This window comes from Pan paniscus, chromosome 1 (assembly GCF_029289425.2).
Source record: "Pan paniscus chromosome 1, NHGRI_mPanPan1-v2.0_pri, whole genome shotgun sequence".
Lineage (NCBI taxonomy): Eukaryota > Metazoa > Chordata > Mammalia > Primates > Hominidae > Pan > Pan paniscus.
Genome location: NC_073249.2, coordinates 130424744 through 130446774, shown reverse-complemented (window position 1 = coordinate 130446774; position 22031 = coordinate 130424744). Strand labels below are relative to the sequence as shown.

Below are 22031 nucleotides of genomic sequence, written 5' to 3'. Positions count from 1 at the left end.
GGAGGCAGGGGACTCTAGGCAGCAGTTGTGAATGGAGGGCAGGAGATTTGGTGTGTGTTTAAATGACCAGCAGGACCAGACCAAAGCTGCAGCTGGGTTCTGGGCATCAGGTAGGACTGTGTGCAACATGTCCCCATCAAGAAAAAATATGGGGTTTCTAAGGGTATGTATGTGTGTATTTATCTTTCTGGGCTGAGGGCTCAGGGACATTTGGGTGAGGTACTCTCTCACCAGCAGTCACCTATCCCACCCTCATCCCCACAGCCAGCTGGTCCCATTCCCCACTCAGCCTTCCTTCCTAGTCACTGAGCCTCAGAGGCCTCCAGCCAATAAGAGAATGAGGCTCCAAGGGTTCTTCACCTCCTCCTCTCTCCTGGATATCTTCCTCCTTCTCCCCAGTCCTGCCCTGCTCCTGACTGGGCTCCTCCACACCTCACAGCCACTGTAGGATTCCTCAGAAAGCATTCACAGGAAATCACTCCTCCCCTGCTCCCTGGCCCCTGCTTTATTTCTATTGATGACTCCCAGACTGGTGTACCCTTCTCTTCACAAACACTGACCTCAGATGCTCCACTCATGCCCCAGACCCTGTGCCTCTGGCCTGTGGTTTCCCTCTATGGCCACTCATTGTGTCCCCCATCCTCACAGTGCTGATGGTTTCCTCTCCCTACCCCTGCCCCTCCCTGCCCCCGTTCTTCACCCAGAGGGCTGGAAGAAATTTGATCCCTTCCCTTCCACGTTGTACTCTTTCCTCCTTCCCCACTGTGGCCACTGAATTATGTATATTTTGTGGAAAGAACTCTGTATCGCAGGGGATGAAGGGGCCTACTCTGTTTTCCTATCTCTGTGTATAAACGTACTATAGACCATTACAATAAAAGTCACTTAGGTTGAATTTTCCACCAGCTCAACAAGGTAAGGGATTGAATTTGAAGTTACGTGAATTTTTTTTTAAGTAAGTTAATATAATACTTCTTGCCCTCTTGAATTTGAGGACGAAGTTCAGGGTCTCTACATATGGGAGCCAGGAAAGATTTCTTTTCACGTAAGAAGATAAGTTCTAGGAGGGAAGGAACACATTTGTCTTATGTATCATTTCCACAGGGCATAAAGTAGGCAGTAAATTAATAGCATTTAAATAAATGAGTGACTAGATAAACACATTAGTGCAAATGTCATTATTAGTTAGTTATTATTCAGCAGAAGGCACAGAGGAAGAACAAATAAGTTTTAAGTCCAGAAAAGAAAATTTCCCAAACACTGGAGGGCCAGAGACAAATGACCAACATATGGCAACCTGAGGATACAAACATGCTCTGTTACACAGAGGGCTGATAGAGGAGTAGGCACTTGGTGTTGGATGGGGGGTGGTAGGGGTGTGGGACATTGAGTAAGAATGACAAAGACAAATTTGTTCCCAACCTTATCAAATTGATGGAAGAAAGGGTTGGAAACCTATTGCTGTGAAAGGGGACCTTTGAGCCTTTTAAGAGAAACATCTTAGAAAACTTTTGCAGCCATATTGAAGTCAATCTCTCCAGCTGCAAATTTCTCTTCAGCCCCCGTTTTTCCATTTTTTTGCCCTGTTCCTCTTTTAAGCAAATATGAGCTCAAAGTGAAATGGGAGAGTTCCCTGACCCCCCTCACAGGACGTGTGACAGGGATGTGGTTCTTCTGTTCATGCACTCGAATCCCTTACAGGAGGGAGAACATGCAAACAGTCAGGTACAGGAGCTATGGCGAGTGATTTTGGGCTCCGGCCCCATGGTAATGTCTAGGGGTGGGTGCCTGCGACTCCCAAGGTCCAAATGGGTGTGTGTCACAGTGTGCTCTTTTAGCTTTGCCATCTGCCAATGTTAAACAGTTCAGTGGACCCTCTGCCTTTTCACGAGGGAAGAGGGCCAGTGTGACAGCTTTCTGTATCCTGAGATCTTGTCCAGTGTCCAGGAAAAATCAGGTCACACATGGACTTGAAGGATGGTGAATTTGGGGGTTTTACTGGGTGGTGGTGGCTCTCAGTGGGATGGATGGGGAGCTGGAAAGGGGATGGAATGGAAGAATGATATTCCTTTAGAGTCTGGCCACCCAGAAGCCTATCTCCTCTCCCACCATCTCCAGTCAAGCTCCTCTCGACGTTCAGACGCTTCTTCTCTTCTCTCCTCTGTCATTCTTCTGCTCTTCTGTTAATCTGTTTGTGGAGCCTAGGGTTTGGGGTTTATATGGGTACAGAATAGGGGAACATAGCAGGCGAAAAGGCAACTTTTGAGTGTGCAAACAGGAATACCTGTTCCCATTTAGGGCCATGGGTTTCCAGGCTTGAGGGTGGGGCCTTTACCAGGAACCACTGTCTTCTACCCAGTATTTCCCTATCTCTTGTCCACATCAAAAGGCTCTCCATCATGCACCTGGAATCTAGCTAGGCAGCTGGTAACCCGGAAAGCTTCTAGGAAAAGCCCAGAAGGGAGGCCAACTAGAGACAGCTTTTCAGTCTTTCCTACCATCCAGTCCTGATGTGGCCTGCTAGAAAAACTTTTCTCACAACTGCTAGCCAGTGGAGACAGAAACTTTCCCAGAACTTACAATAAGAGGTCACATGCAGGTCAGGTCCTAAAATAATCTGGAAAAGTACCTACCACAGAGGTGATTTTCCTCCTTTCCATGAACTCAGACACTCCCCCATTCTTCCCTCTACATCCTTCCTAGGGAAACTCAACAATATCTTCTCTTTCATGAGAGAGCAACAAATGATCAAATAATTCATAAGACAAGCTATATATTGCAATGAGGTACAATTAAAAGGTGCCACACATTTACCAACTGGCTCACCTGTAGCCCAGCATATGGGAAAAATCCTTCACTTTGCTGAATGTATCGAGCCGCCTGCTGAGAAAACCGTGTCAGCCTGACAGTACCTGACTTAATTACTTCGAACTTAAAATAATTAATAAGTCCCTCATTTTCCAACAGGAAAGCACTTAATGCTATTCAATAAAATAATTCATAGCCTACATAACTTGCTGCAGCCAGGAGGTTTTTTTTTTTTTTTTCCTGTAACTTTGGGTAATTTATCCACTACACATTTGGAATGATGTTTTCTCACTGAGCCTCCCACAGGTATGTGAGTTTTGATCATTACATTTCTTCTAGTAAACCCAGTCTTCCTCAAATGCACCAGGGAGAGCCTGGCTTTCACCTCTTCTTCCCTCTTGCTAATCCTTCTGAGTCCTGGGCTTCATTGTAAATGGTCTGAAGAGTCTTTTAGCCTCAAAGCCTAAATATTTGCTTAAAATAAATGTAGAAACAGGTATAGGGAGGTGGTTGAGTGAAAGGAAAAATGTGTGCCCAGGAAACAAATGCAAAAGAAGAGAGCACAATAGTAAAACGTTGATGAAGGATGTATAAAATGAACCTGAATTTCACCTTCTTCTGGTAGGCCTTCATTTGGTATCTTTGCAGGTGACTGCTTGAGGTAATGTGGATGCACAAGGCAGTGAATCTAATTTTTGAAACTGTTTAAAGAGAGGTTTTTTAGTCTGTAAGCACATTTCTTTTAAGGGGAGAAATTGTCTTTCAATATGCCTAGTGGAGAGGAACAAAGAAAGCTGTGGTTTCCCAAAGGTCCTATCTTTGATTTCTGCCCTAAAAAGAATGTTTATTCCATTCTAAGTAGATCACTTTTAATGGCAAATTTACTGTTAGAAGTTCTGTAAGACTATTCCATAAATGGGTTAAAGACAGAGTGGGACGGGGGAAGGAGGACAAGAATAAAAAGCTAAAATGTTTGCTCTTTGTGAAAGCAAAACCTTTGCCAGGAGACTCTAGGTGCCAGTACACTGGTTCTCAAACTTAAGTGTGTGCATGATAACCACCTTGGACCTTGAGAAAATGCTCAGTGCTAGGAAGTAATATCGACAGAGACTCTGATTCAACAAATCTGTAATGAGACTTGGGAATCTGCATTTTTGAAGACTCAAATGATCAGATGTGATCAATGGTCTACACTTTGAGAAACACTGCTGTTATCAACAATGCAGGAGTTGAGAGTTGCCCTAAAGGACCTGAGAACTTGAGAAGTTGCTACTAAGGAGAAGCAACTGAAATTAACAAACAGTTACTATTTTCAAATGTCCTTAAGTTAAAGCCGAAGTTTTCTGTGCCCCTTCCAGTAAAATAAGCTGTATATAAGTCACTGGTCAGGGGCAGAAGGCAGTGACATTAAAATTTTTCCCTTAAACTTGATTTGTTTCAAAATCCTGCTTGCTCCTTTGATGGAAAAAAAAAAATCTTAAATAAGTGGGGGAAAGGTCTCACTTTGTATTCCCAACAATATTGTTTTAAAGTTGTAATTAGACATCCTTATTGGTGCACAGAACTTCTCCCTGGAAAAAGGATCCCTACTGCCCTTTCCTTTGATAGAAATTCTATCCTCACGGGGGCTTTACTGAAAACTGTGAGAAAAACTTCTTCGTGCCCACCACTTTGTAAGCCACCCCAGCAGTGGATTCATGAAGCTGTTCGCACAAATGAGGAATCCCATCTTAAAGAGAGGGATGAAAGCACTGAGGGCAATATTGGAATATGGCTGGGCATTGTTTTAGACAGAGAGTAAGGGGAATGGAACTCTTTGGTCCCACTCTCTTGATACCCTTTTCATTATGATCAAAATATCAAAGTACAAACTCTTGCCCAAAGAGGAGAGAAATCTCTAATTTTGACAGATCTATAATAATAATGATGAGTTTGCATCAAACTCTCCAGATAACCAAAAGTTACTCCTTATTATAGCCTGGTGTATAACACCGAGGCTTTGGCATCAGCAGCTCAGGTTTGAAGCCCAAATCTGCCCTTCACTGTCTGTATGATTCAAGATATGTCATTTACTTCTCTGAAGGCCAGTTTCCTTATCTATAAAATAGAGATAATAATAAGTCTTATTTCACAGTGTTGTTATGAGGATTAAATGAGATAGTTTGATAGAGTGGTTGGTACAGGGAAAAAAATGTTTTCATTGTGAGTTATTCTCACTCCCCTATAAATCCATAAGGGCAGTAGTGTGGCTCTACTGTTTGTCACTGTAATCCCAGCATAGACTCTGGTTTCATAAATACTTTTGGAATAAAGAAAAGAAGGAAGAAAGGAAGAAGAAAGAAAAGAAGGAAGGAAGGACAGATTTGAAAAGGCAACTAATTCCAAGGCAAAAAAGTGACAAGTGTTCAGAAATCATAGGTTGTCTTAGACTATGGTACAGTAAAAATAATATATAAAAACATATGTCTTGCTCCCAAAAAGTCTTTTGCAGGTCCAAGCAGTGAGTCGGGATCTGTCCAAATTCCATCTGGTGGCACTGGCCTCTCAACATGAGTTTTCCAAGGTAACTGCGACAAGAGAAAGGAGTTCTGGAGAGCCGTGCCCAGAGAGTGACTGTATCACCCCTGTTCGGGTCCATTGGCTAGAACCCATCACATGACCTACCCAGCTGTGGGGCAGTGGGAGATGGAGTGTGCCATGCTCCAAAGGACAACAAAGAGGGCCAAACACAGGGGAGCACTAGCAATGTCTACCACAGCCTGTGTCCCGGCATCTAAGTCTAAGGAAAGGCAGTTGGCAAAGGGTGTATAGGAAAACATTCTGAAAAGACACAACAAAAATAAATATGTTAAATAATCTTTTTTTTCCTTACAATATCATGGGATTTTCATCTGGTGTCTGATATTTTCAGGTGTATAAGAGAACTCTCAAGGAAGTATAATACAGTGCGAACTCAGTTAAACCTTTTATTCCCTCTCTTTCTCTTTCTCTCTCTCTCAGATGCAGGCAAACACACAAATGACAAAACACACAATGTCTATTTTTTCTATTCAGGCAGAAGTCCTCTCCATCCACGATAACCCAGACCCTAGGAGGAGAAAGAGAGGAGAGATGCAAATGCTTGTTGATATCTAATTATTGAGAAGCATCAAGAGATATTAGGAATGGGTGGATATATATCTCTGGCATGTTAACTGTCCTGAAGAAAAGCCTTAATTTTCATTCCACTGGATAAACAAAGCATGGCAGCTTTGACTTTGAACTACCAACTGACTTGGACCAGATCCATACATCTAGGACAATTAAATTATGGCAGAGTTATTCCTTTTGGTAACCTAAACACTCAATGGAGATAGATGCACAATTAATTCACTAAAATTTTTCAGTATCCAAATCTGGCCAGAACAACCCAGATGTAATTTGCTCACAGTACATCTCGACAATGTTACATAACTTGAGCTTGTAGGATTCTTGGACTAGAACTATTTCTTTTTTGGGTCATAAATTTCTGTGCAGTTTATCACAACTTTTAGTGCCTTAGAATTAAGGTACTGTAGTTTAATGCCATGTAAAGTGTTTTAGTTAGCTTCACTATGGTGAAAAATCAACTTCCAAAGTATCAGCAACTTACAACAGACATGTTACATATTGGCAGCCATAGTCAACTGCTGTGGCTTTGTTTAATCTTTTCTTTCCAGGACTGAGATTAAAGTCAGGGTTGTGTTTCAGATTAGGAGCAGCTCCTTTTTGAGATATGCCATTCTCAAGAGGAGAGAAAAAAGTAAGAATGTTGCTAGAAACACACAATGCCTCTCAGATGTAGCATGAGTCATGTCCACTCACAGGTCATTGGCTAAAATTAGTCACATGGCCAAGAATAGAGAAGTATACATATTCCCTTCCCTCAGGACACACTGCAAGGTACATGGCCACAAGCAGGAAGTACAATCCTCATATAGGAAAAGGAGGGAATATTTGTAACAATATAATCTCCCAAAATACTGAATCTTTCTCATCTTAATATCCCTAGGGCCTAGCACAGGTGTCCAATGAATATTTATTAAATTGCATTGAATATTCATTGTATTGAATGAATATATCATTTCAGCATAAGTCAGTCATCTGAAAGAACAAGTATTTTATCATTATGTCTATCACCACTATTATCATCAAATGGTATTTTTTAATTAGCCATGTATACCTAGTACTTATCTGAGCATTCTACAGGTAACAATAGATTTTATTGATTACTTTTAGTAGTATAACAATCTAAAGAGAAAAATAATGGCAAATAATTCTTAAAAAGACATTAGCATACATTTTCATTAACACAAACTCAAAATTTTCTTTTTGAAAATACTGTTGATAATGCCAATCAAATCCTGATAAAAGTAGAATTCGTTTTTCTAAAACTTGACTTTGGTATTTAAAATTGTATTTCTTCTGCTAGAAATATTCTGGAGGAACGCCAGAAATAATGGGTGAAGATATGAATGATTCTTCTCCACAATGGATGCAGAAATTAAAAGTTATCTCAAATTTGTTGATTCTGAAGGCAGCCACTGAAATAGTTACAGGTTGAAGTACAAAATGAAGATTGCATGCTCAGGCTGGATGAACTCAAAATATAATAAAAGTTTGGGATACATTTGAACAGGGGCTGGTTATGCTGCTTTTGGATAAGCGTTGAGGCAAAATGAAATTCTGAGACTCTGCCAGCCCCCTCTTAAGAATCTGGGTATAGAGGCTACACTACAGCACATTCACTATCACAGAAATCACTCATTTTAATTTGCATCCATTTCAGGAGTTGGTCACGGGCAAATTCACACATCCAGAAACTAGCTTTTCCTCAAAGATACCAGTATACTACACATTACATTACAAGAATCAGGACTAATACCTTTATCCTGTAAAACAATGCAGTCCCCTCCTAATTGCAACTGGAAATTGTACCAAAGTTATCATTTGTGCTCAGTGAGTTTGCGAATTAATTCATTATGCTGTTAAAATCCCAGCGTCTCTTATCACCTGCCGCTTTGAACACTCTGGTTGCATTAACAGCGCTGCCCCGTCAGCTGCCAACTGCAGGAGCTGGAGGCAGCTAAGAAGTGAATCCTTGAACTGAGAAATTCCACCTAGGGGAGGAGATGCAGCTTTGACTTGCAAACAGGGCCCAGGAATCCAGCAGAGCTATCTGGAGAACCACCTGAATCATCGATCCATAAAACCATCATGAAAGTCAATGTCTCCTCCAGCACAGATCAGAGTCAGGCTTAGATAAAATGCTGTCGGTAATGATAACCCTGTTCTCTGACCGTGGACAAGACTAAGGGATCAGTTGTGCTTTATTTTGAGGAAACCTTGTGCAAATACTAACTTGAAAATAATAGGCAGAAAAGCCACGCACCCCTTGTTTTGAAATAGTTTTCTACATATATGTGACTTGTACATTTAAAGGTTGATGTTACCTTTGAGGAAATAAGCCAGTATTGCTGATTAAAATAATATTTATTTTCTACAGTGCCACCGTAAGCCTCCTACATTTGCCTGGCTGCCAACCTATAATTAATTTGCTAGTGTGCACTGCCTGTCCCGAGATTTCCACAGAGCCACACCAGTATTTCTCATTAAAATGAATCCTGAAGGCACTTTGTTATTGTTTAGTCTCAGAGAAATATTGACAGTGGTTTTCTTTTTCCCTCCATCAACATCACTGTTTTATAAACACTAAACGCAAAATAATTTTTTGCACACCTTTGAAGTATTCCTTATCAATAATTCATTCAAAATCACAAAGGAGCAAAATAGCTGGGTGGTCGAAACTGTAGCAATGCTAGGAAAATCACGTCTGCTTTTAAATCATCATAATATTGAGTTAAAGTTTCATTGAAGGCACAGTAACATCCACAAGCCGGTTGGTTTCTCTTTGTGCTCAATTCAGCTGTGCCTTTTAAGTCAGCTTTAGGGGGTTGTTTCACCAGTATTCCAGATGACAGCACTAGGGTGTAGGCACTTTCGCCTCCATTTTCGTTTAAGATGCCTCCTGAAAGAGCAGAGCACCTGTGTCATGTTCTGCCTCTGCCTCGTATCGTGGATAATTATCTCTTAATATTGAGGTTTGGTTTGCCTGATTTTTATACTATGCCCACCAGGAAGGAATTACTCATACTCTCTGATATTCAATGCAGAGTCAAATCTATTGCCACTACTAAATAAATGTTAAATAATAAGAATCATATGGTGCTGCTATGAAGAATATCTGTTTAAGAAAAGAAGAATAAAATTGAAACCTATTACACATGTGCCAATGATATCCTCTACAGGATTCAGATATAAAATATCAGACTCTCCATTTTCCTTTTAGTGTTGGATGAAAAGGCCATGTTATTTAATTATTCCAACCATAGGTTAAAGAAAACAGCCATTAGCTCTTTTGTTAAAACATTCTTCTACTCTCCTGATTGATTTGAAAGTTAATAATGCCAGTGGTTTTCTATGTCACGGCATTGAGTTTTAAAATTACTGAACCTTATTCCTGAAGTCTAAAGTGATGGTAAACCATTACAGAGAGTGCATATCACAAACTAAGATATATCTTCTTGAGATTGTTAGACATGTTAGAGCTAATGTTATTTTAGAAACTATAAAAAGGGAAATAAAAATGATGGCTAAGGAATCCTGCTTATAAACTAAACCCGAATGGTTATCTCTTGGCACACTCAGAAACCCATTTAAACTTTCTCTGGAGATTAAATGAACACCCTTCTGTATGTCTACTCACTACCCAAAAGCAATGAAATCTTATTTAACCTGAGATAAATCTCTAATGTCACTTTAACCTCTCGTCCACAAGAAAACATAGCATTGTGCAAAATTATTGAATTAAAAACACCAATCATATTCTTATAATTTGATTTCTTGACTTCAACAAAATCTCTTACAGTTTTTTCTTTTTGACTTCTTAGCAACAGTCAAAACTTTCTAGCTAATTTCATTTAACTCGATTGGGAAACAAACTTTTTCAGAACTTTTAGAAACTGACGGCCAAAGAAAACTAAAGCCAGATCAACCTTTCACAAGTAAAGCTATAAATGAAAGCTCATCTCCTCAACTGTTTATTTAGTTCTGGGTTCTCAGCAATGGCAGATGGTACTTGGGATATACCTAATACTAGGCTTAAGAAAAGCAAGGTTTTATTCTATTTCATCATGTATAGAAACAAAAAACTGTAGGGTGCTATGGAGTGTGCCTGTAGTTCCAACTACTGAAGAGGCTGAACCAGAAGGATTGCTTGAGTCCAGGAGTTTAGCACACTAAGACTCTAGCGCACCAGGACTCTAGTGCACTAAGCTGATTAAGTGTCCACACTAAGTTTGGCATCAATATGGTGACCTAGGAGAAGGGGACCACAGTTTGCCTAAGGAGAGGTAAACAGGCCCAAGTCAGAAACCAAGCAGGTCAAAACTCCCATGCTGATTAGTAGTGGGATCAGGCCTGTGGACAGCCACTGGGCTCCAGCCTGGGCAACATAGTGAGACTCTGTCTCCAAAGAGAGAGAAAGAAACATAAAAACCTCAGCCAGATTTCACAAATGGAGAAATATGAATAGATTAAAACTGTGTATTATATTAACTCAAGAATAAGAGACTGGCTGGGTGCGGTGGCTCATACCTGTAATCCCAGCACTTTGGGAGGCTAAGGTAGGTGGATCATAAGGTCAGGAGTTCGAGACCAGCCTGACCAACATGGTGCAACCCCATCTCTACTAAAAATACAAAAATTAGCCGGGCGTTGGTGGTGCACACCTGTAATCCCAGCTACTCAAGAGGCTGAGGCAGGAGAATCTCTTGAACCCGGGAGGCAGAGGTTGCAGTGAGCCGAGATCACGCCACTGCACTCCAGTCTGGGTGACAGAGCGAGACTCCATCTCAAAAAAAAAAAAAAAAAAAAAGAATGAGACTAACGGTGATCAATCATAATGGTCTACAAAGTAAGCTAAGACTAATACATCTCATTTTTTTTATGAGATAACATTCTGGCATAGAAAGACATATATTGATCAAATTCTCTCACAATATCCTCAAAGATAATAATGTATTAAATAATTATTAGCCATTAATAATTATTAGCCAATAATTAGTAGTTATTAATAATAGAGACTATTCATTGAATATTTACCATGTCAGATACTATTCTAGAGGAAATTTTGTATATGTTATATATGTATTGGTTTGTGTATATATGCATATAAATTATATATGTTATATATGTATGTGTTTGTGTGTATATGCATATAAAATCTCAGTATGTTCAATAATCGTTTGAGATTGGTATTACTATCCCAATTTTTTAGTGAAGGAAATAAAGCTGAAAAATATTTTATAACAGCTGGGTGCAGTGGCTCATACCTGTAGTCCCAGCACTGTGGGACTCTGCTCAGGGGCCGAGGCTCCCCCTTGCCCACGTGGTGAGGTGGAGGGGTGTACTTCCCTTCCTTTATCAGCTTATTCCACTGCTTCCTGATGATACTCACACATATCATCATTTTCTGCCAAAGTATACACTCTATGAAATAGTCATATTCTATTCTGCACTCTTTCTCTCCCCAAATACCACCAATTCCATGTGCACATTCTCTCCATTCTTTTTCAAAAGGATGGTGTCGAGCAGGAATCTTGTAGGGCTGTTCAGCACTTTGGATTGTCAACCACCCATCTGTGTTAAGGCCAAACCTTTTCTGCACGTCCAAGAAAGGCATGGCGTTCTGATGCTAGTGCCCTTGTCTCTTCTCTGGCCGCTGCTTCAGGATGATTCTACTTTTCAAATTTTTATATGACGCAAACCTGAAAAGAATAGTTCACTAATATCTTAGATTGCTAAATCCATTTTGACAAAGAGCTCAACACACAGGAATAATGTACCCAAATTAGATACATTTAATATAGACAAGCCTAAAGGGGATGACTTACTCTAATCTTGGTTTCAGTAAGAAAAAAAAATTTACAGATTTTAGTTAACCACAGACAGCACAATAATGCTGCCCCCAAATTAATGATCAGGTGCCTTACTACCCGGATGGAGGAAAACAGTTCTCTCATTGAACTTTGTAACTGTCAGGTAATATCTACAACATGAAAAGTCTCCAGAATGTGAGACAGCTTGTGAGGGTGGGCCTCTTGGAGAGGGCTTGGACAGGGGCCTCTTGCAGTTTTCATCCGGGTTAGAGCATAGCAGGTTCAGCTGGGGAACTTTTCTGAATGTACCCAGGCCAGGGCAGCCTCCTTCTGATAGCCTCCACCCACCCTGGATAGTGCCATACCTATCTGATATGATAGATCTGTTCAGAGGCATCGGCTGATATATTTTTAAAATGCTTCCCCAGTGATTCCAGTACATTACTATATACTTTGCATCTTATACTCCCCCAAACGTTTCCCAATATCCCAAGTAAAAGCCATTTATCTACCAAAGCTACAAAGTAGAAACAGATACTAAAAATTGCATAGTGGGAGAAAAATGTCAATTTATCTTTGTATACAGTGACCAGAATTGAGCAACATATTAGCTTAAATATCTTGGCATAAAATCGATAATTGAGAAACCAGGGTTTAAACATTGTAATAACATGTTTAAAAGGTTAAAAGCTAAGATTTTTAGAGCTAGACAGATTGAGAGATCTTTTTTTTTAATGTCTGCGTTGTTCTTTGTCAGTTTTTTGTTTTGTTTTGATTTTTGTTTTTGTTTGTTTGTTTGAGACAGGGTCTCGCTCTGTTGTCCAGGCTGGAGTGCAGTGGCACAATCATGGCTTAATGCAGCCTCAACCTCCTGGGCTTAAGCAATCCTCCTACCTCATTCTCCCAAGTAGTTGGGACTTCAGGTGCACATCACCATGCCCAACTAATTTTTGTATTTTTAGCAGAGACGAGATTTTGCCGTCTTGAGACCAGGCTAGTCTCAAACTCCTGGGCTCAAGTGATCTGCACACTAGGATTACAAGTATGAGCCACCACACCCAGCCCCTTTACAAGGATTTTGACCTTGGTAAGGTTAGTGACCTCAGTGATCTCAGCCTCTGTAAACCTCAGGTTTCTCATCTGCAAAATGAGACAGTAATCGTTCCTCAACTTGAATCTCAGCTTCATCACTTCTAGCTATACAGCCTTGGGTAGATGCTTAACCTCTCTGTGTCTTAATTTCTTCATCTGCAAAATGGCACAACAATAGTATCTACTTCATAAGGCTTAGAGAGGAATAAATAAGTTAATATATGCAAAATATTTAAACGATGTATGGCTTACAGTTAACCTTCAACAAATCATAGCTATTATTTACCCTCTCTTCACAATGGAGATTATATAAACTGCCCTATCTATTTTATAGGACTCTTAGAAGAATCATATAATGTGGTGAGTGAAGATTTTCCAAACTGAAACTCCAACTGAATGTTAGCTAGTATTTGAATCAGGCATAAATTCACAAACTTTTGTATAAACTTAGAATTTAATATTTCTAGTTTGTGTAGTTAGCTCATTTACCAGGCATGTTTGGGCACTTGCAATGAATTCCAAAATGATTTGATAAAAATTTTACATATGTATTTTCAATACATACTAAGACATTTATATTTTCAGAAAACTTCAGGAACAAATCAAAAGTTGTAAATTTCAAAACAACTTTTTTAACGACCTCCCTTTCAGGGCTTCAACATTGAAAGCAAACAACTGATTCTGGTTTTGTTTCTGTTTTCCCAGTCATACCTGAAATTGTTTTTAATTGACTTTACTTACTAACCTTAGAAAAACGAAATCACTGGTTCACAGAAAGTAACAACTCTGAGATTCCAAAACCACTGTCAGCAGAGATCTTTTGCTAGCCATCATTAGCTGAAACGTCTTCTAAAACATGGCTTTGAGTTGCACTTTTAAAATCAATCTTGCTATGTTTTAAGCTTCTACAATGAATTTCTCTGTGTTTGCTGTTTAATAAACAGTATTTTGAATTCATGTTTGAATTCTCTTTAGAATTTCAACAAAAAACCAACTACATTAGTTGGTTGTTTGTTTTGCTTTCTTTTCTTCTGTTTCACATACACAGTTCAAAAGCCAACATTCCACTGATACAACTAAAATTCATGTGGGCTAATATTATCAAATTATTATACATATAGAATGGCTTTCTAAACTTAGCAAAAAAAGAAGTCTTGTATCAAATCATCTTTAAAGGACTTGTTTTCATTTTTTATCATAGTACCCAACCAATGAAAAGTCATGCTGTTGCAAAATTTATTGGATTTACTGAACTGTGTCTTCAAAGAAAAGGTTGTTTTATGAAGGAAAGGAACTAGCTTTTCATTTTCCTGATCAGAAGATTATCTAGTTTGAAGTCAACTGTTATCTCAAAATAAATGAGAAGCGGCAATATAAGCTAAGTGAAAACCCAGGAGACAATGCTTGCTTTGAACTGTAAGTGGAGGCAGCATTATACAATGTGTAAATGCCTGGCAAGACCATCAAACACAGGCCTCCTTCAGCGCAATGAAGCATGGTAAATTCACACCCTATTTGATAACCACCAAAGCCTCAAAAAAGGAAATTTGTTTTCAGATGCTCCAGGGTGTTGATGATGCCCTTAATTTCACAGAAACCAAAAAAAAAAAAGAAGCTATGAAAGGAAACTTTTTTGTTGTCTGTCAGTTGTACAAGTCCAGTTACATTGCTCAAAATTATCTCCTACTAGATTACAAATAATAATAATCAACTGGTCATTGGGAAAGGAAGTAGGTATTTAACGAATATTACCATCAAAGACCTCTTAAGTGGACAGTTTAAAGCAAAGAGCAATCATGAAGACTCATAAAGACAAAAGGCTCATAAATACTTTTTTTTTAACCACAGAAGGTAGGTATTTGAGATGTTTAGTCTACTTTTTAAACAATTTTCACATAGTCACTCTGGGGTCACCTATTGCTAGAAAATGAAAGTTTAGACTATCTTAGATTAAAGACGGACTGTGTCATTTAGATTTGCCAACTCTTTACTACCATAAGAATAAGTCTAGTTATTCTTGAAAAGGAAGGAAAAGAAGAGAAAAATCACAGCTACTCCAAATCCATATATGCTACTTCTTCCTATAGCCATTATAAGAGCCTGCCTTTTAAACTGCTGAAGTTATCCCCAAAAGTTAGATCATGCGACTTTACAAAAAAAAAAAAGTCTTTAAAATTGTCTTTTTCTTTTATAAAGGCAAAATGCCCATTGAAAAAAGAATCCTATGGCTCCATTCCCAAAAAAAAGGAGATAGTATCCTGAATGCAGAATATATCCACTCTAAAGCTTAAACCAGAATAACTTTGAAATTTTCCCCAAATAACTTTTCAAAGAAAGAAGAAAAGCTAGAATTACATATACACTCCTCAGTAAACAAGAGAATAATCTTTCTGCTGAAGGTAAAAATACTCTGTGATTGGGTCCAATTTAAACTTGGACTTCCAACAACATTTTGGCTCCAGGAAATAATATGTTAAAATGGAAAGAATGCCAATTTAAGACATCAACATTTAATTCTCATTACCAAAATTATAATCATAGGAGGGACAGCTTCTAAAATTAGAACCCAAAATAACTATTGAGCTGAACTCATCTTCAAAGGCAGTACTAAGCATTTAATTAGGCTATTTCTGCAAGGAAAGAGCTGGTAAATCAATATAATCTAATAAGCTTTTGGCCAGGGCAAGGGAAGAGTGATCACAATTGCTTGCCATGTGTTTACTCTTCAGGCCTTTTTTTGGGCAAGTTCCACTAAAGAACAATACAATCATAGGGGAAGGAGCAGAGAGAATTTTTTTAATGGAAGAATTCTGGCTTCAGGACACTATTTCATGTGTTGAAGATATATAAACCTTTGGAAATTCTCCCTAACAATATAGTTTGAGCTTCATACCTTTGATAAATGGCTGTTTTTTCTCCAACCTACTAAACAGAGAGAACAGGATGACCTGAACATTCATGGTTTTAAAGTACAGCACGTGAATCTGTGAAAGTTAGCAGCTTTTCTGATTTGATTCACTATAGCACAAAGAGGAACTGGCTTACATTGCAACCAGAGAAAAATATTTTTAACTTTAAATAACTCACTTAGCTTTGTCTCATTTTTACTGTTTGTAAACAAAAGAGTTAGGTTTAATATTTGCTAATCTTGGCCGGGCGCGATGGCTCACGCCTGTAATCCCAGCACTTTGGGACGCCGAGACGGGCGGATCACGAGGTCAGGAGATCAATACCATCCTGGCTAACACAGTGAAACCCCGTCTCTACTAAAAATACAAAAAAATTAGCCGGGCGTGGTGGCGGGCGCCTGTAGTCTCAGCTACTCGAGAGGCTGAGGCAGGAGAATGGCGTGAACCCAGGAGGCGGAGCTTACAGTGAGCCGAGATCCCTCCACTGAACTCCAGCTTGGGCGACAGAGCGAGACTTCGACTCAAAAAAAAAAAAAAAATTTTTTTTTGCTAATCTTGTTTGCTCATAGGAGTTTGGTTTATATATATGATATATATCATATATATGCGTATTATATAAAGCAAATATATAGATAGATAAAGAAAAAATTATTCTGACACTTATTAAAACAGTAAGACTTTATTCAAGGCTATTGCAATGTCAAGACTATTACAGCAGAGGTGAGAGATCAGACTCAACTCACTGATTGTATAGCAAAAACAAATGGAAATTTATAGCCATCAATCAAAATAAGGAGGTCAATGAATGAAAAATTACTAAGAGGAGATATGAAGGGTAGGGGGGATGTTTTGCTACACCAACCTAACAGGATTTTTGCTGAAGGCAGGTCGGGGTGATCAGATATTAAGAATTTGATCAGATTTTAGCCTGGGAAATTCTCCCTAACCTGACTCAGCAGGATTCTTGCTACAAGTGGGCTATGCAGACCCAACAAAAACAGGGACCAAGGTCAACACCTAGTAGAGAAGAGGGCTCAGAGGAGCATGACTAAAGTTTGGTCAGGGAGAGAGTCTTTGTCAGTTCTTCTTGTTCAAAGAAAGAAGAGACATTTTTCTTTTCTCTGAACAATATGAATTTATTTATACTTCTATTGTTCATTAAGCACCAGCTAAACCATCTGTTGGGACTTGGTAGTAAAGAATATTTGCTGGATAGCACAAACCATCAGACACTTAATGAGGAGAAATTTTATGGAAAGAAAAAGAAAAAACAAGATTAGTGGTTGGAGCAGTCTACAAGCCCAGTTTCTAAGTCCATAGTGCAACCAGTCAAAAAAATTTCTAGATGTTGGGCTTTAAATGGTAAAGTGAGGACAGAAGTGACAATCCAGCAGATTTCCTGGTTTGAAGTTTGAACGTCTTTGGTGGTACCATAGACATCAGTGTCATAGCCATGGTTATATCCCAAGCAGAGCATGGGAGAGTCTAACTTCAGCTCACCAGGCTTTTTGGATAGTCCCAATAAGGATCTGAGCAGTCAGATTTGGGTTCTGTCATAAGCCTTTCCGTGCGTCTCTGAAACAGTTCCTTTTTATTGAAAACAAAGCATTCTGACCTGTAGTTGATTGCAAGCACTTTCAGGAAAGCATCAGAGTAAAATAATAACTATCTATGATGACTTAGATAAGACTTGCAGTGGCCATAGTTAAAGAGTTTATGAGAGTTCATTTGACAAGGAAATTTGGTTATTTCTATAGCATACAACATTTCAGAATAATAACTGGCATTGTGACTAATAAAATTATACTGACTAGACATATCATAGACAGCTAGGTTATTGACAAGTTTCTAAGAACTATACAATTTCTAACATATTTGTATTAACATCATGTATCCACACAAATATGAATGGTTAACCTAGGGAAGAATAAGAATCTCTTCTTATTTGACAATGTTTCTCATGCAATTTAACATATACAATAAACCTCATTTTTTAAAAAATATTTCTCCTTTTACAAGGTGAAAGAATAAATCCTTTGAGACTTTCCAGGGGCCCTATGTAAAAACTCAAAATTATTAGGATTTTATTTGAGGAAAGAAACATATCAAAAGTGTCAAAAGTCTTGAACTCTTGACTAAATAAGATCCCAAGTCACTGTGAAACAGTAGTTAACTACCTATTTAACCAAAGTGACAATACAAGACTTCAAAAGTAACTATAGGAGGTAACACGATTGTAAAAATATCTTAGTTCTTTTATTTTATTTATTTATATTTATTTATTTATTTAGACAAGGTCTTACTCTGTCACCAGGCTAGAGTGCAGTGGCATGATCTTGGCTCACTGCAACCTCCGCCTCCTGGGTTCAAGCAATTCTCCTGCCTCAGCCTCCCAAGTAACTGCGATTACAGGCACCCACCACTATGCCTGGCTAATTTCGTATTTTTAGTAGAGATAGGTTTTACCATGTTGGCCAGGCTGGTCTCGAACTCCTGACCTCAAGTGATCCGCCTGCCTCAGCCTCCCAAAGTGCTGGGATTACAGGTGTGAGCCACTGTGCCTGGCCAATCTTAGCTCTTTTAAAAGTGAGAAACTTGGCCGGGCACTGTGGCTCACACCTGTAATCCCAGCACTTTGGCAGGCTGAGGTGGGCGGATCATCTGAGGTCAGCCTGACCAACATGGTGAAACCCTGTCTCTACTAAAAACATAAAATTACGCGGGTGTGGTGGTGCATACCTGTAGTCCTAGCTACTCAGGAGGCTGAGGAAGGAGAATTGCTTGAATCCAGGAGGTGGAGGTTGTAGTGAGCTGAGATTGCACCATTGCACTCCAGCCTGGGCCACAGAGTGAAACTCCCCCTCAAAAAAAAAAAAAAAAAAAAAGTGAAAAACTTGGTTCTCTTAAATAGTCAAGGGCATGATAAAAGTTAACAAAAAAACACAAGAAATTATTCTGATAAGGCACAAAATGTTTGTTTCCTGGGTAGATTACTCAAAAGGTAGAGAAAAACCTTTTATAATATAATATTAAGAGCAGACCAATATTCTAAAAAAACTTCATCCAAGAAAACCTTATAAATAAGTCCATCAAATTTTAGTTTGACCATGTGAGATCACTTTTCCCCAGCTTCCTTTTCTGTAAACCTTCTACAACTTAATATTAAATTTAAACTTATTTTTATCAGTCAGTGTTTTAGTAATTTATCTTATAAATTAATAATAAATATTTATTACATAATTTACTTTAGCATAGGTCAAAGATTGCACATTACTAAAATGATATTGGAAACTATTTTTAGTTTATAGATACTATAAAACATAATAATTGTTCAAAAGTCTCCTCATAAAACTTTTATTCCACTTATGTCAACTTAATACATGTTCTTAAAAAATTATGCTTAGATTGTTCATGAAAATTTTATGAGACATTAAACAAAGCTAGACATCATTTTGAGTCATTTCCCTGTTAACTATTTTTTATAATACATGCATGTTAGGAAAGTATCAAAATAATCACAATAGAAAAAACCTTAAAAATTAAATACATGTGCCTATGTTTTATTTACTACTGTGCTTTGATATATATATTGAGCCATTTATATTCATTTTTACTGCATCTTTACTTGTCCACTTGTTCTTAGGTTGAATTTATAGTTGTTATAATCTTAAATATCTAGTAGCTATAATATCACCTTATTTGACTAGTAAACCCAAGTAGGATAAAAACAAGTGCTCATATTATACTTTATTCTGATAACTCAGAAGGCATGCCTATTTTTATTAAACCAACAAAACCAAACTAGTTGTATTAGTCCATTTTACATTGCTATAAAGGAATACCTGAGGCTGGGTAATTTATAAAGAAAAGAGGTTTATTTTGGCTCACAGTTCTGCAGACTGCACAAGAAACATAGTGCTGGCATCTGCTGCTGGTGAGGCCTCAGGAAGCTTCCACTCAAGGTGAAAGGGAAGGGGAGCCAACATGTCAGATGATGAGAGAGGGAGCAAGAGAGAGGAGAGGTCCCAGTCTCTTTAACAATCAGATCTTGGGTGAACTCATTATTGTGGTAAGTGAACCAACCCATTCATGAGGGATCTGTTCACACGACCAAACACCTCCCACCAAACCCCAACTCCAACACTGGGGGCCACATTTCAACATAAGATTTTGAAGGGGACAAATATCCAAACTATATCAGTAGTCCTACTCAAATCACTTAAATTTGAAAAACATTCGGATTACTTTCCATATTTCTTGAGTTGTAAGAGTATTTCCTTTCTAATACATAATTACTTAGCCTTCAGCCAATTTGAACAGTTTTTTTAAGGAATTTTATAAATAAACTTGTTAATACCATCAGGAGGAAGAAAAATATCACATATACATAACCTACCTACATGCACATATAAACATACAGGCAGACACAAATGGAGACCTCAGACATTTCATTCTAAAATTTTAGCCATGATGCAGGTAAACACAATAATACAAAACTCACTAGTTTATGTATGATAGTTGACTCTCATCTTTTTCTGAATTGTGTTTTTGGCAAATGAAAAAAATTAAGATGACCTGCCTAATATGACAACTAGTTCTTTTTACCACTATTTATAGAGGAAACTCAAGATTTTCATTTGCTTTGATATGTAATCTTATGGAGGCTGTAGACTAAATCTTGGGTATTGGACCTTTTGGAAATACCAAGTGATTGGTTGTTTCCAAAGTCCATCTGAGGAGGTAAAATATTGAGCCTGTTTTAAAATAACATTTTTTTTCTCTCTCTCTCTTTTAAGCTTCAGGTGGCTGTGTTGGGGGCTCCTAAATCCCTTGAGAGCCCCCTATGGGAACAAGGGACCTAAAGTTCAAGTGACTGTAGGGAGTTGAGCAGCTGGACTGGAGAGGGAAAAGTCTGGAAGGAGCACACAGAGAAATAGAAGATGCAGGGTCTTTAAAGAGGGTCATATCAAAGGATTCAAGAAAGCTGATGGGAAGATTGAAGGTAGTAAAGGAAAAAAAGAAGAAAAGAGAAGAGGTCTTAAATGAGCTTAAATGTGGGTAGGTAATAAGTGAATGAAGTTCCAAATTATCCTTAACGAAATTATGCCAACAAGAAAGGAAGCAGACAGAGTTGGTGGAGCATATCATTAGGAGGGTTTGAGGAGGTGGTTGAGTTTTAGTAGACTGAGAATTTCCTATGGGAGAAACAGGATGAAATAGAACAGAGAAGCCTCAGAAAGAGTCAGAAAAAAAAATTTTCTAGCCGAGGAGTCAAGGAGTGAATCTCCACTTGAAATAAGGAGCCAGGAAGAACTTCCAGCCTAGGAGATAACCTTTCAGACAAAGATAGCATACTCGGAGTCTTAAGAATCAAAACCTGTCCTTTCTGTGCTTCAATGGACAGTGGTCTGGAGCACTGGCTCCAGAGTGGGACTCACTAAGGCTTCCTGAAAGACATCAAAGATGTGCAGTTGGGGTCTTGAGTGAGAGACCTGGGGGTTCAATCAGCAATCTGATCCCATCCAAGTTTGGACATTGTAACTGTTAAAGAAAATCTCAGCCAGACAGTAGTTAGAGAAGTTAAAACAGATTTTATTAATAAAATATTGCAATAGGGGAAAAGAGACTATAGGATAGAACTGAATACAGCAAAGACAAATGGAGATTCACAGCCAACAAGCAGAATGAGGAGGTCAGTGAATGGAAAATTACTGCAAGACATCATCAAGGGTGGAAGGATTCTTTCTAAACCAATTTAACAAAATTATTGCTGAAGGCAAGCCAGGGTGATAAGATATCAAAGCTGGGGGATGAAAAGCTTGATCAGATATTGAGGGTGAGACTTTCTCCCTAAATTGATTCAGCAGGATTCTTGCTGCAAGTGGGCTATGCAAACCCAGCAAAGACAGGGACCAAAGTCAAGGCCCAGTAGAGAAGAGGGCTCAGAGGAACCTCACTAAGTTTGGTCAGGGAGTCTTTGTCAATATGTAGATTGGGGCACTAAGGCAGGCAGGAGATTGGAATTAAAAGAAGCGACTACACTTCAGCATTAGAAACACATCAGGATGCCTCCATATGAGAGGTGGCAGATAAAGCAAATGTTTTTTCAAGCACCTGAACAGTGGACAAAAATTTGAGCTAATTCAAAAGTCTAAACTGGATGCAGAACTGAATCCATTAAAGTCTGAAATCACAGCTAACTAAGCGACAGCACAGCAGTGTCAGGGAACAGAAAAGTGTTCCTGTTCTGATAGTTAATGGGTTC

The 22031-nt window shown here is 38.6% G+C and overlaps 1 protein-coding gene across 1 annotated transcript; it reads right to left on the bottom strand.

Moving 5' to 3' along the window:
• Positions 1–5468: 5468 nt before the first annotated feature.
• Positions 5469–11569, bottom strand: LOC129397748 (NADH dehydrogenase [ubiquinone] iron-sulfur protein 5-like). Its single transcript, XM_055112235.1, has 2 exons — positions 11220–11569; positions 5469–5628 (listed from the first exon to the last, which is right to left on the bottom strand). Exons 1-2 carry the CDS (start codon positions 11567–11569, stop codon positions 5469–5471), a joined length of 510 nt encoding a protein of 169 aa, XP_054968210.1.
• Between the last annotated feature and the right edge of the window lie 10462 nt (positions 11570–22031).

Bases quoted from the DNA above. Each gene is read 5' to 3' on its own strand.
- LOC129397748 (XM_055112235.1), bottom strand. From the start codon at position 11,569: ATGCCTTTCTTGGACGTGCAGAAAAGGTTTGGCCTTAACACAGATGGG. The intron at 5,629-11,219 runs GTATGAGCCACT...GTGTCTTTTCAG, and splicing joins CCACAGTGCTGGGACTACAG to AATGTTTTCCTATACACCCT.